The sequence below is a fragment of the Macaca nemestrina genome, chromosome 10 (genome assembly GCF_043159975.1).
Source record: "Macaca nemestrina isolate mMacNem1 chromosome 10, mMacNem.hap1, whole genome shotgun sequence".
Lineage (NCBI taxonomy): Eukaryota > Metazoa > Chordata > Mammalia > Primates > Cercopithecidae > Macaca > Macaca nemestrina.
Window position 1 is genome coordinate 28,157,737 of NC_092134.1, and position 14,036 is coordinate 28,171,772.

General features: G+C 40.3%; 1 protein-coding gene across 3 annotated transcripts in view; it reads left to right on the forward strand.

Annotated features, from left to right (window-relative positions):
* The window catches only part of LOC105497706 (aldehyde dehydrogenase 1 family member L2), a 61,811-nt gene that overhangs the window by 16,702 nt on the left and 31,073 nt on the right, over positions 1-14,036 (forward strand). For all 3 annotated transcript variants that reach the window (XM_071071201.1, XM_071071200.1, XM_071071202.1), the window contains 6 exons: positions 1,184-1,285; positions 2,511-2,600; positions 4,512-4,646; positions 5,829-5,954; positions 6,498-6,589; positions 9,270-9,417. In XM_071071201.1, coding sequence (XP_070927302.1) covers positions 1,184-1,285; positions 2,511-2,600; positions 4,512-4,646; positions 5,829-5,954; positions 6,498-6,589; positions 9,270-9,417 — 693 coding nt within the window. The remainder of the gene's footprint in view (positions 1-1,183; positions 1,286-2,510; positions 2,601-4,511; positions 4,647-5,828; positions 5,955-6,497; positions 6,590-9,269; positions 9,418-14,036) is intronic.

Genomic DNA, 14,036 nt, shown 5'->3' on the forward strand with positions numbered 1-14,036 from the left:
GAAAGTATCCATATGAATTTTCACCAAAAACTTAAAGTTTAAAAACAAAATTAGATTTTTTTTTAACTAATGGGATGGTATATTTAGGATGGAAATCTGAACTTTTCAATTTCTTAGTCTGTGAAACTGACTTGTTTTTCTGAGAGCATTGATCCAATGCATGCAGTAGCATTTAAACTGCTCCATTCTTTTGCCAAATACTTGAATCTTCAACCCTGCCTATAATGATTAATTGTAAAGAAGTATATTGAATCTTAAGAAATATTGCTACGCAATTTGTTATGGAAATTTAAAAGTACTTTAAATTAGCCTCTGTAACAGGGTGAAATTTGGTGTTGCTGTATTTATTCAGAGGTGCTCTGGGGTTAAAAAAAAAAAAAATCCCAAAACATGTATACCATCAAATAAAAATATTGAAATACTTGTAAAAATATTGAAAGCTTTAGCCGATAATTTTGATGTCATTTAAATTTTTTTCAGAGCTAGTATGAGAGAAGTAGCAAGATTATATACAGTAGTAGCCATTGATTTAGGAGACAGGAAAGCAGTGCTTTGCTTGTATCATTTAATGATTAAGAGAGTAGGGCTTTGATGTCAGAAAGACCTAAGCTCAAGTTTCCATTCTACCTCTTCTTTGTTGTATGACCACAGGCAAGTCACTTAGCCTCTGTAGCTTTGGTTTCTTCATCTATGTGGTGTGGATAATACCATCTGACTTGTAGGGCGGTTGTGAAAATTAAGTGACACTATTTGTGTAAAGCATCTGGCCCACAGTAGCTGCTCACAAAATGATCATTACAATCAATGTAGCATTCTGTGTGTTCAGTGATATTTGCTGAAGCCCAGATTCTAGACCAAGTTATAGCCTAGATGGAGGTGGGTGGAATGAGCTGTAAACTTGGCTCTGTTCCCCTGTGGCTATCAGACAGTTTCCCCAGGTGTAAAACAGTAATAACAATATCCACCCTGCAGGATTCTTGTTATGTTTTCAAGGGATATTTTACATAAAGTAGCTACCACAATGCTTGTCAGGATGGACCTGAAGAAATGGTAGTTATCATCATACTCTTGACTCTCTGAACAGATTTATAGGTAGTAATTCTGTTACGCAGAAACTTTAGTCAAATAGACTATGCCATTGTTGATCATTGGGCTGTAACACAGGTGACGTCTTTGGCCTTAGGTAGAAGCTGTTCAACTCATAGCCGATGGAAAAGCTCCTCGTATTCCCCAGCCAGAAGAAGGGGCAACATATGAAGGTATCCAGAAAAAGGAAAATGCTGAGGTATTTATATCAACTCAATAACACATCTCAGAGTTCATGGCCCTCCACCTTTCAGTAGTTCCCCACGTACTATGATCTTGCCAAAAGATAAGCCAGCCTGCCCTAGCCCTACCTGTTAGACAGGTGGCCAGACATATGCAGGAGAGGGGAGTCCCCTAAAGAAAATAAAGTCTGGGAAGACTCATGTCTGAGAGAGCACCCAAAATTTGCATATTAATAGTATCTCTAATGCTGGAATGGGTGGGCACTTAGCCAAATGTGCACGGAAAGGAGAGGAGATACTATGCAAACGAACAAACAAGCAAGCAAATTAAAACCGCCCAGAAACGCCTCTTAAGTCTGCTCAATAATCCTTCACTCTGCAGTTAAAATGTCAAAATAGCGCCAGCTACATGCTAATGAAAAGGGCAAAAGGGATATTCCTTAAAAAAAAATGTCATGCTAGGTGCGCTGGGCACAGTGGCTCATGCCTGTATTCCCAGCACTTTGGGAGGCTGAGGCAGGAGGATCACTCCAGGCCAGGTATTCGAGACCAGCCTGGCCAACACAGTGAGACCCCTGTCTCAAAAAACAAAAAATGAAAACCTGGAGCCATAAATACAGCTTAGGGCAGAGAAAGAAATTCCAAAAAAAAAAAAAAAAATACAGATGCAGTAGGTATAGATTTGGCCACTATACAACCTTCCTGTGGTGACGATAGTAAACAATACAGGCACTAGGTCATATTCATACCCAAAACCAACCCACACATACACACCAACTAATAATAATATGGGGGGTCCTGTAAACCTGAGACAAAATCTAGGTGCAGACAAAGCAGAGAGCTAAGATAGACACAAACAAATTAGACAAAAAATAAATAAATAAATAAAAGAGGCAGAGACTTACCAGAGGTGGGAACTTCAAAAAAAAGTTCAACCTAATAAAAACCCAACATAAAACTCTCCAGCAGCTACTGGCCTCCTCCCCTCAACAGCCCGCTCTACGTCATCTTTACAAAGCATACTGTCCCTTTAAATAACCCTCTGCTTTTTATTTTCCTTCAATAAAGTCTCTTTTTTACTAAATCAGCCACCTGACAAAATACTCCAAATAAAACTAAGAAGCAAAAATTCCTTTACTTCCCAATAACATACTCGTTTCTGCCTCTGATGACGAGAAGCGTTTTTATTCCTTTGAGGTTCACAGCCATAGGAGGCTCAGCCTGTGTTTTGTGCCTTCCTAGATTTCTTGGGACCAGTCTGCCGAAGTTTTACATAACTGGATTCGAGGTCATGATAAAGTCCCTGGAGCCTGGACAGAGATAAATGGACAGGTACGTTCTACGGACCACTCCCCCTGCTCCCCTCCCCGATTATTACCTTTGTAAGAGACAGTACAGATAAATCTGGGCTTCCCATGGTTCTTCCTTGGTCATGAGGCGGGTCTGTGATTCACTCTCCCCTTTACTCAGCATGTATTGAGCATTTATTGTGCAGCAGACGCTAAATCCAGTCCCTGATCTCCAGGAGCCTGCAGTTTTATGGGGAGTGCAGAGAAGTGAATAAACACTCTCAGTGCAGTACGATAAACGCTATCATGGAGGCTGAGACTCAGGTATATTAGGAAAGGCTTCCTAGAAAAGCTCACTGCTTTGCTCGAACCTTGAGAAGAGTTAACCAGGTTGAGAGCAAGACAAGTAGGCGAAGCCCCAGAGATAAGAGACTCCAGCACCTGGTCAAGGACTTGCAAAAGGAGTTCAGTGAAGCCGGGGTCTGGACTGTGAGGACAGGCATGGGGAGAGCTGAGGCAGGAGAGGCGGGCAGGGGCCTGAAGGGTCTTCTATCCATGGGTAATTGACTCAGCCCAGGCTCTCAGGTTTCACCTCTTTCAGGAGGTTTCCTGATCTCACATGCCCAGCCTGGCAGGGTTTGATGGCTCACCTCTGGGTTCCAGCAACACTCTGCCTACCTCTGGTATGGCACATCATATATTGTGAGGGTCTCTTTATTCCCCCCATACTAGCCTGTGAACTCCTTAGGGACAAGCACTTCATGAAATTGTCTTGATAATCTGAGCAGTTAAGCAGGAGTCTGGGTACATACTAAGTGCCAATAAAAATCCATGGGCTCGATGGGTGACCAAGGGAGGGAGTTTAGTGTAATGGTTAAAAGTGCAGGATCTGAAGCCAGAATGCTTCTGTGAAAATTTACTGTGTAACCTCGGGCAGGTTTCTTAACCATTGGGTGCCTTGGTTTCCTCATTGTAAAATGGAACTAATAATACTGCCTCCCTTAGGTTACGGGTAATTGTGAAGATTAAATGAGTTGGCCAGCCACGGTGGCTCACACCTGTAATCCCAGCACTTTGGGAGGTCAGGGTGGAGGATTACCCGAGGTCAGGAGTTCGAGATCAGCCTGGCCAACATGACAAAACCCTGTCTCTACTAAAAAAAAAAAAAAAAAAAAAGCTGGGTGTGGTGGCCTGTGCCTGTAATCCCAGCTACTTGAGAGGCTAAGGCAGGAGAATCACTTGATCCCGGGAGGCAGAGGTTGCAGTGAGATTGCACCACTGCACTCCAGCCTGGGTGACAGAGTGACACTCTGTCTCAAAAGAAAAAAAAAAGAATTAATACATATTAACTCATTTAAGTACTTAGCCCTGGGCCTAGAGTATGTATTCAACAAACCATTACAGCATAATCATAATAGGCTCCATATATATATAGCTGATCATCCTAGAATTGCAATAAAAACTCAGTCAGCGTCAGTGTCTCTTGGTTACTGTCTGGATCCAGTCCTTTTTCCATGAACGGACTCACAAAGCACCCTGTGCTTCTCATCACTTATCACCCTGCACTGTAATAGTCTGGTTACCACTGTGCATTGCCCATCACTGATGCCCACTCCCAGCACCTCCCACCCCACCCAAACCCTACCTTCAGGCTGTAAACGCTGAGAGCTTTTGATCTCATTCACCTTTGTATCAATGCGAGTATGTGATAAATGCATATTCATGTCACCTGGATGTGGGGCATTTTGGACTCTCCAGTGACATATTCACAGACTCTTTCTTGCCTTGTGTCATTTCCATGGATGTTTGGGACAGTTTCTCCCATTGTGGTGTCTCAATTTTATTACAGATGATAATATGAACTTCAGCATTTTTGCAGAGAATGATGCTTATACATACCGCTATGAACAGCTTTTCTCCTGATTTTACAATCTGTGTTTGATCCCTTTACTAGATGGTCACTTTCTATGGCTCGACATTACTCAATAGCTCTGTGCCTCCTGGAGAACCACTGGAAATTAAAGGTGCCAAGAAGCCTGGTCTCGTTACCAAAAATGGACTTGTTCTTTTTGGTAACGATGGAAAAGCAGTGAGTGTTCAATATGGCTGCCTATGAAATAACCTTTTGATTTTATTCTATAACCCAAGCTATTAAGGGAATAGCTATCACAAGTTAATCTGGATTTGCACTGGGATATGGGCAGGCTAGGACATCTGTGCCTCCATTGCTGGCTGGGGAGGAGCTGGCTCTGAGTGCCCTGATGGAGATGAGGTGTCTCAAGAGACGCCCCCCAGATCTGCATAGGCTGCCTTGTGTAAAGTGGAGAGAGGAATTCAGTGGGGAGGTAAGGATGTGAATCACTGCTTTCCACTTTCTGGTCTTGGGCAGGATGATTCTTCCCTTTGAGTCTGTTTTGCCATCTATATGACAGAGAGGAGAATCTCGTCTGTCTGCCTTCCCAGTGCCAGATTCTGGGAGGATCAAGAGAAATGGATGTGGCCCTCCTCAGATGCCCCTTGCCACTGATCCACCAGGCAGGTGCCACCTACACTGCCTATGCTCAGGAGGGTTGGCCTTGGGCCTCAGAGTGCCCTTGCGAAGCTTCCCAATGAAGCGTTCAAAGGGAATTTGTACCTTACAGATATTTTCCAGTTGCTGCAGGATAAATCAGTTAAGACTGTAGGCTTAAGAGTCCCGCTAGTTCCGGATTCTACTCCCAGCTCTGTTACTTACTATCTGTGTGGCACTGAGCAAATTACTGAACCTCATTGAGCCTCCCTTTCTGCATCAGTAAAATGGGAATAATAATGGCATCCACCTCCACTGGCATTTATGAAATTAGGTAAGATCCTTCAGCACATGCATGCATTCTTTTTTTAGTATATGTGCTGCCAAAGCAAGCACTTATCCATGCATTCTTGAGTGTGGTGCAGAGCGAGTGCTCAGAGGCAGCACAGCACTAGTGGTGTCTGTTATTTTCACAATAGATTCTAGTTCAAATACCTACATCCCAGTGTCAAATTTACCAGGACTTATTTGCCATTTTGAGATGTATCTATCCCTAGACCTCACTTTTTTCTTTCTGCTGTCATTATTCAACTGCCATTTCAGCCCTTTTACACATAATGGTGAATGCTTTTAATCCATATTTTTATATTTTTCCAAATAAACTTGCCCTTATATGCATATAATCTATAGGACTCCTGCCAGCCTCACTTTTGTATTGTCTCAATCCTCGATTTTTATGCTTGTTTTGTTGCTATTTTGTAGCTGATGGTGAGAAATCTGCAGTTTGAAGATGGAAAAATGATCCCTGCCTCTCAGTACTTTTCAGCGGGTGAGACGTCAGTGGTAGAACTGACAGCCGAAGAGGTGAAAGTGGCAGAGACCATCAAGGTGAACACATGATGACTTTAATTTTACTGTTACCTTGGAAAACTGAAGCATGTTTGTAACTGGTACCATCAGTCCTCAAAGTAGTGGGATCAGAACTTTATTTCCTCTTTTTTATGTATTAGCTGCAAGAGGAAATCAACCTCCAAATTCATATGCTCAAACACAGTATATACAAACTGATTTTTCACATAAGACATCCAAGGCAGTTCCAGGTTGGCACGGGGGTTAGGGGTGAAGTCGTTCAGGAACTCAGTTTCTGTTATTTTCAAGGTCTCCCTGGGGGGTATCACCATTCCAGACAGCCAGAAGGGCAAAGGAGCATGTAGAATGGTGTGGAGGACGTTTACATGGGCTAGGACTGGGGTGGTGCAGGTCATTTCCACTCCTGTTCATTGGCTGCATCTAACCTGGAGAGGTGCTGAGAAATGTGGTCCAGCTGTGTGTACAAGATGAAGAGGGAATTGGTTTGGTGAAGAGCTAGCCCAGTCTCTGCCACATTGTTCTACATGGCACTTCCCTCGTAAGAGTTTCCTTTTTGTGTAGGTCATCTGGGCTGGAATTTTAAGCAATGTCCCCATTATTGAAGACTCAACAGACTTCTTTAAATCCGGAGCAAGCTCAATGGATGTTGCCAGGTAAAACCATGACCTTATTGACTCACTAGGGATTCCCTCACTAGAGATTTTGACTTTGGCTTTGACAGTGAAATCCACACACATCCTTTGTTCTGGATGTGATTACCCTATCATACCTATCTATGACACATTTTTTTTTTTTTTTTCCTGAGATGGAGTTTGGCTCTTGTTGCCCAGGCTGGAGTGCAATGGTGCAATCTCAGCTCACCCCAACCTCCGCCTCTCGGGTTCAAGCAATTCTCCTGCCTCAGCCTCCCGAGTAGCTGGGATTAAAGGCATGTACCACCACGCCCGGCTAATTTTTTATTTTTAGTAGAGATGGGGTTTCTCCATGTTGATTAGACTGGTCTCGAACTCCTGGCCTCAGATGATACGCTTGCCTCAAGCCTCCCAAAGTGCTGGGATTATAGGTGTGAGGCACCGTGCCCGGCCAACACATCTTTATTCTTTATCTTTTTTGCTGTTGTTTCCATGGTCAAGCAGATATATCTATCTATTTATTTATCTTTGTTGCTAACCAGAAGTTGTTTTCATATCTTCCGTATACCTAAAAAAGCAACCCTTAGAATTCTTTGCATCTTTTAAAAATTTGTTCTTCCAGTTTCTTAGCTAATTTTCCTCCAATATGACATCAGAATTGAGAAGCTCTGGGTGAGAATGCTAACAGGGAATTTCCTATGCAGCCTGATCCAGAATATTATCTGAATAATATGTGATACCTAATATTAATAATATTACCAGAAAAATATCTGATACCTGATATTATGCTTTCCCCCAAATCTTTTTTCTCCTACCCCCACCCCCCCGCAAATTACCCAGTAAGATAGATCTAGAATGAGGGTAATCAGGCTACTTGCAAGGACAATTGTAATCACCCAACAGTCAGAATTTCTCCACAGAGGTTTAGAGCAAGTTGAAAGGGCTGGAGTCCCAGAAAGCCTCTATCACAAGGAAACAGGACCAGGATCCTACTGGCGCAGCATCTTGCAGAGGGGTTTTTCTTGGAGTAACGTGGATAACAAGACAGCTGGGAGCTCACCAGGGACTGTTCAGTCCCTTAATGGTGGGTATAGAGAATAGAAGCTAAGAGGATTTGATTCCAGGCCACATTGTGGCCATTCACTAATTAAACAAGGCAAAAATATTCCTCCTCTTGACAAAATCCTTCATATTGACAAAGCAATGTTCCTGATGAATATTCTATCTATTCACTCATTTACTTAACAACACTGATTGAACACTTACTATGTGTCAGGAACAGTTTTAGCACTGGAGATACAGTGTAAACTAGACAAGGTCCCTTTATTCTTGGAGGTTTTATTCCAGAAATCAAAAACAATCATTTCAAGAGCACGTAGTGTTTTCAAAAGTCAAGAGTTTCGGCTCCTCAAATTATAGATTTCTCAGCTGTGATTCATGAGTTCCCAGAAACTTCTAATTAGCTTAACTAAAGATTTCAATACTATATTATGATGATTATTATTACAGATAGGGCCTCACTCTGCCACCTACGCTGGAGTGCAGTGGTGTGATCACAGCTCACTTGCACTAGCAGCCTTGCACTCCTGGGGTGGCCATCCTTTCATCTCAGCCTCCCTAGTAGTTGGGATTACAGGCATGAGCCATCACACCTGGCCTCAGTACTGTATTATTATCGCCAGGCTGGAGTGCAGTGGTACAATCTTGGCTTACTGCAACCTCCGTCTCCCAGGTTCAAGCAATTCTCCTGCTTCAGTCTCCAAAGTAGCTGGGATTACAAGTAAACGCCACCGCGCCCAGCTAATTTTTGTATTTTTAGTAGAGATGGGGTTTCACCACATTGGCCAGGATGATCTCTATCTCCTGACCTCGTGATCCGCCTGCCTAGGCCTCCCAAAGTGCTGGGATTACAGGCGTGAGCCACCGCACCTGGCCAGTACTGTATTATTAATACTTTTTTTTTTTTTGCTAGCAAGATACTCCTGCAGGAATTACTCATTTTCTGTTTGAGTGTCTGACTTATCATAATCATCTGATATTATTATCTTGATTACGAAGGTATCATCTCTTTTAGAGAATAAATGATTGAACCACAACCATGGTGGACTTTCTACACAGTACCTCATACACCACTGCTATTCAAGAAATGTCAGATAACCGCTGTAATTTGACAAACTAACAGTGGAAATCAAAGGATTGGAAAGGACTTCAAAAATTGTATTGACCTACTGCATATGGTTCTAGCTAGTACTTGTGTTAACTACATAATACAAACAAATGTCCATCTTATACTTGTAAATTAGAGAAAATATTCTACAATATGACATTCATCTCTCACAATCTTTACAGTTAAGAAAGTGTCTTTCTTTCTTATTCTTTGAGTATATATGAAAGCAAAGGAGTTGACTTTATATGCTCCCTGCTATCTTGCTTATAAGTAATTAAAATATTTTTGCCTTGATTTCTTTTATTTTTAGTCACGGATAAAGTTTTAAAAAAAACTGCCACTGTCCTTCAAGATATATTTTTAATTTCTTGCCCCTAGTCTTATCAATTTCTTTGATGAGTATCACAGATCTCATAGGATATAAATAGGCATGCGATGTAAGTCTTACCTCAAAACAACTTGACAAATGCGAATAACAGTCTTCCTAACCCCTTTTAAAAATCGAAGTAACGCGAAGCTGGTTCTTACTTTAAGGCTGGTTGAAGAGATCAGACAGAAATGTGGTGGGCTTCAGCTGCAGAATGAAGATGTCTATATGGCCACCAAGTTTGAAGACTTTATCCAAAAGGTCGTGAGGAAACTGAGAGGAGAAGATCAAGAGGCGGAGCTGGTTGTAGATTATGTAAGCTTTTCCTCGATGTTACAACCCTAAATCAGTGAGATCCATACACTATAAAAGACTGCTGTGCCTGTTGCCCATTTGTTTTTATATTTATGACCTTTAAAAAACAACAGCTTTACTGAGATTTAATTCAGATGCCATAAAATTCCCTTTTAAAATGTGCATTTTGGGTGCTTTTTAATATATTCACAGGGTTGTGCAACTATTATGTCATCCAATTTTGGAACATTTTCATCATCCCAAAAAGAAGCCCTATACCCATTGGCAGTCATTCTTTACTCTTCCAGGACTACCTCGTACAAAAAAAGTTCCAAAATTGGATAGCATGATAGTTCCTAGAAAATGCGAATCTCTTTTCTGTCTCTCTGGATTTGCCTCTTTTAGAGATTTCGTATAAATAGAATCATTTAACATGTGGCTTTTTGTTTTTGGCTTCTTTCTCTTAGCATAATGTGTTCAAGGTTCATCCATGTTGTATCATCATTTCATTCCTTTTTCTGGCCAAGTAATATTCTATTGTATAAATATACCACAGTTTGTTTACCCATTCATCAGTTGAAGTACATTTGGGTTGTTTCTACTTTTTGGCTATTATGAATAATGCTATGAAAAACTCATACAAGTTTTTGCATGAACATATGTTTTCAAGTCTCTTGGGTATGTACCTAAGCGTGGAATTGATGAGTCATATGGTAACTCTATGTTTAACTTTTTTGAGTAACTGCCAAACTGTTTTCCGAAGTGGCTACACCATTATATAATGCCACCAATGTATGAGGGTTTCAACTTCTCCATATCCTCGCCAATATTTGCTCTCGTCTTTTCTCTTTTAGCTGTCCTAGTGGGTGTAAAGCGGGGTCTCACTGTGGTTTTGATTTGTATTCCCTAGTAACTACTGATGTTGAGCATCTTGTCATATACTTGTTGGCCATTTGAATTTCTTCTTGCAGAAATGTCTTTTCTTTCAGATCCTTTGCTCATTTTAAAACTGGCTTGTCTTTTTATTGCTGAGTCTTTAGAGTTCTTTGTCTATTTTAGATACAAGATCCTTATCAGATATAAGATTTGCAAATGTTTTCTCTCATTCTGTAGATTTATTGAAAACTTTGAGTGTCCTTTGACATACAACAGGTTTTAATTTAAATGATGTCTAGTTTATCTACGTTCTTTTACCACTTATGTTTTCTATATGTCTTGTCTGACACCTTTTATTCCTCTACTTCTCCTTCACTGCTTTCTTTTTGTTAAATATGTCTAGTATGCCTTTTTAATCCATTATTTTGTTGTTGTTGTTGTTGTTGTTTTTGAGATGGAGTCTTGCTCTGTCGCCCAGGTTAGAGTGCAGTGGTGCAATCTCGGCTCACTGCCAGCTCCACCTCCTGGGTTCACACCATTCTCCTGCCTCAGCCTCCCGAGTAGCTGGGACTACAGGCACCTGCCACCACGCCTGGCTAATTTTTTGTATTTTCAGTAGAGACGGGGTTTCATCATGTTAGCCAGGATGGTCTCGATCTCTTGACCTTGTGATCTGCATGCCTCGGCCTCCCAAAGTGCTGGGATTACAGGCGTGATCCACCGTGCCCTGCCTTAATCCCTTATTTTTAATTTTACTATATTTTAAGCTATTTTCTTAGTGGTTGCCTTGAGGATTATAATTAACATTTTTGCTTAAAATGGTCTAGTTCAGATGAATAACAACTTAATATCAATAGCATAGGAAAGCTTTGCTGTAACATTGTTGTGTACTTCCCTAATTTGTGCCATTATTGTCATACGAATTACATCTTTATATATCATGAGCCCACCAACACAATTTTATAATTACTGCTTTATGAGGTTGTATTTTTAATGATAGAGTTAAAAATATATTTATACCAATGTTGGTATTTACCTATGTAGTTACCTTTACCAGTACTCTTTATTTCTTCATGTGTATTCAAGTTAATTGTCCAGTGTCCTTTCATTTCAACTTGAAGGAGTCTTCTCAGTACTTTTTGTAGGCCAGGTATCCTAGCAATCAATTTTCTGGTTTTGTTCATTTGGGAATGTTTTAATTTCTCCTTCATTTCTGAAGGATATTTTTATTGGGTATAGAATTTTTAGATGGTATTTTTCTTTTATCATTTTAAATATTTCATCATATTGCCTTCTGGCCTTCATGGTTTCTGATAAGTCAACTGTGAATTTTATTAAGGACTCTTTTGTATGATGAGTTCCTTATGTCTTGTTGTTTTTGAGATTTTATCTTTGTCTTTTGATTACTTGTTATGATATGTCTAGGTGTGGGGCCTTTGAATTTTCCCATCAGAATTTGTTGAGCTTCTTGGATTGTGCATTCTTGAAATGTGCAACTTAATGTTTTTCATCAAATTTAGGAAGTTTTCAGCCATTCTTTCTTCAGATATTTTTCCTTTTCCTTTCCCTTTTCCTTCTCCTCTCCTTCTGGGATTCCTTTTATGCATGTGTTGGTATACTTGATGGTGTCTCATAAGTCTCAGAGGCTCTGTTCATTTTTCTTTATTCTTATTCCTTCCTGTTGTTCAGGCTTTTATTTACCTGCTTGAATTTGCTATTGGGTCCCTCTAGTGAATTTTTTATTTCAGTTATTGCACTTTTCAACTTCAGCATTTTTATTTGGTTCTTTTAAAAATAATTTTTATCTCTTCATTGATATTCTCTGTTCAGCAAGACATTATTCTCTTACTTTCCTTTAATTCTTTAGACCTGGTTTCCTTTAGTTCATTGAACATATTTACAAAAGCTTATTGAAAATCTTTCTTTAGCAAATCCAGTGTCTAGGTTTCTCTAGGAATGGTTTCTATTAGCTGCTTTTTTCCACCTGTGTATAGGCCATACTTTCCTGTTTCTTTGCACATCTTGTAATCTTTTGTTGACAGGTGGTCATTCAAAAGAACAGAATGTCGTAACTCTGGAAAGCAGACTTTCCCCTCATCTCCCTTCACAACATTTGTTGCTGTTGCTGCTGCTGCTTTGTTGTTGTTGTTCAATGACTTTCTCGATAATTCTGTAAAGTCCGTATTTTTTATTGTTTGCCACCACTGAAGTCTCTTTTCAGTTACCTTAATGGTCAGCTAATGATTGGGCATATATTTTCTTATACACCTTGAGCCAATAAGTCTCCCAGCCTTTGCGAGGGGGCTGTGTGTGTGTGCTGGGATACACCTTCAGTGCTCCAGCAGGCAGTTTACAGCTCTGCCTCAGCCTTCACACTTCCTGCCTGCACAGGGCCTCAAGAGTCATCGAGCGTTAAGACATAAGGGCCTTCTGAGGTCTTTCCTGGCACGTGCACAAGCCCTGCATGTATATTGGTCTTCTGGATTCCCAGGAATAAGTCAGAGCTTTTCAATGCCTCCAATGGATATCTCATTCCCAGTTATTCCTCTTAAGTTTTTTGGTCAGCCATTTGTTAGTGGCTGCGGGCAGCTGAAATATTAAATAATTGCCACTGATTATTTTTGACAAATGTCCCAGGAATAGGGATGTTTGTGCATAACAAGCTCTGAGTCAGATCAAATAAAGACAAGCCCAAGCCAGGCATGGTAGCATGTGCCTGTAGTCCCAGCTACTCAGGAGGCTGAGGCAGGAGGATCACTTCAGTCCAGGAGTTTGAGGCTGTGATGCACTTGATCACACCTGTGAACAACCACTACTCTCCAGCCTGGACAATATAGTGAGACTCTGCCTCTAAAGACAGAAAATCTCTGGGAGTGGAGCTTTTCAGGGAGCTGCCAGGTAGGCCAAATAGTAATAGTTCTTTGGGATGAGGCTTTTGAAGAGCTCCAAACCCATTTCATCCCCACCAGGGGCTACTAGGCTGCTGGTTTTCACAGCTACCATACTTGCAATGATGGTTTTCTCAAGGCTATGGCAGAGCTTTTGAGAAAGATGGGAATAAGGCAGTTAATACACCATAAAGCTCACTTTTCTTAGTGTGATTCAGCTATTCTTCTTGAAATGGATTATTGCAAGCCTTTGGTTAGTTTCCAGAGTCCTGAGAGAAGTGATTTTTAACAATATTTTCTAGTGTTCTTATTGCTTTTATGAAGGAGTGGATTTTCAGAGGTCCTTACTTTACTGTCCCAGAAGTGCTTCTCACCCATTTGTTTTTAATAAGAATTAGGCAAATCTGGAAAGCAGTTTAGCATCATCTGGTTAAGAACATGAATTTTGGAGTCAGACCAACCTAAGTTTGAATCCAAGTATCATGGCTTACTAGCTGTGTGATCTTGGGCAAGTTACTTAACTTCCCTAAGCCACAGTTTATTACCCTCCATTATTATTACCTCCATTATTATTATTTCCTCCATTATTTTTACTCTATTTATAGAGTATAATTTGATTCTCCCAACAATTCTCTGTGGTGGACATTATTATTATTACTCTAGAGATTGGGTAATTATTATCACCTGCAAAACATTCTAGTATGCACATAACATGAAATATGTCTTCTGTTACTTGACTCATATCACCCAATTTATAGGGTAATATTATATAATAATAAATTATGTAATAATAATATTATATAATAATATATTATGTAATAATAATATGTAATAATATATTATGTAATATTATTATATAATAATATATTATGTAAT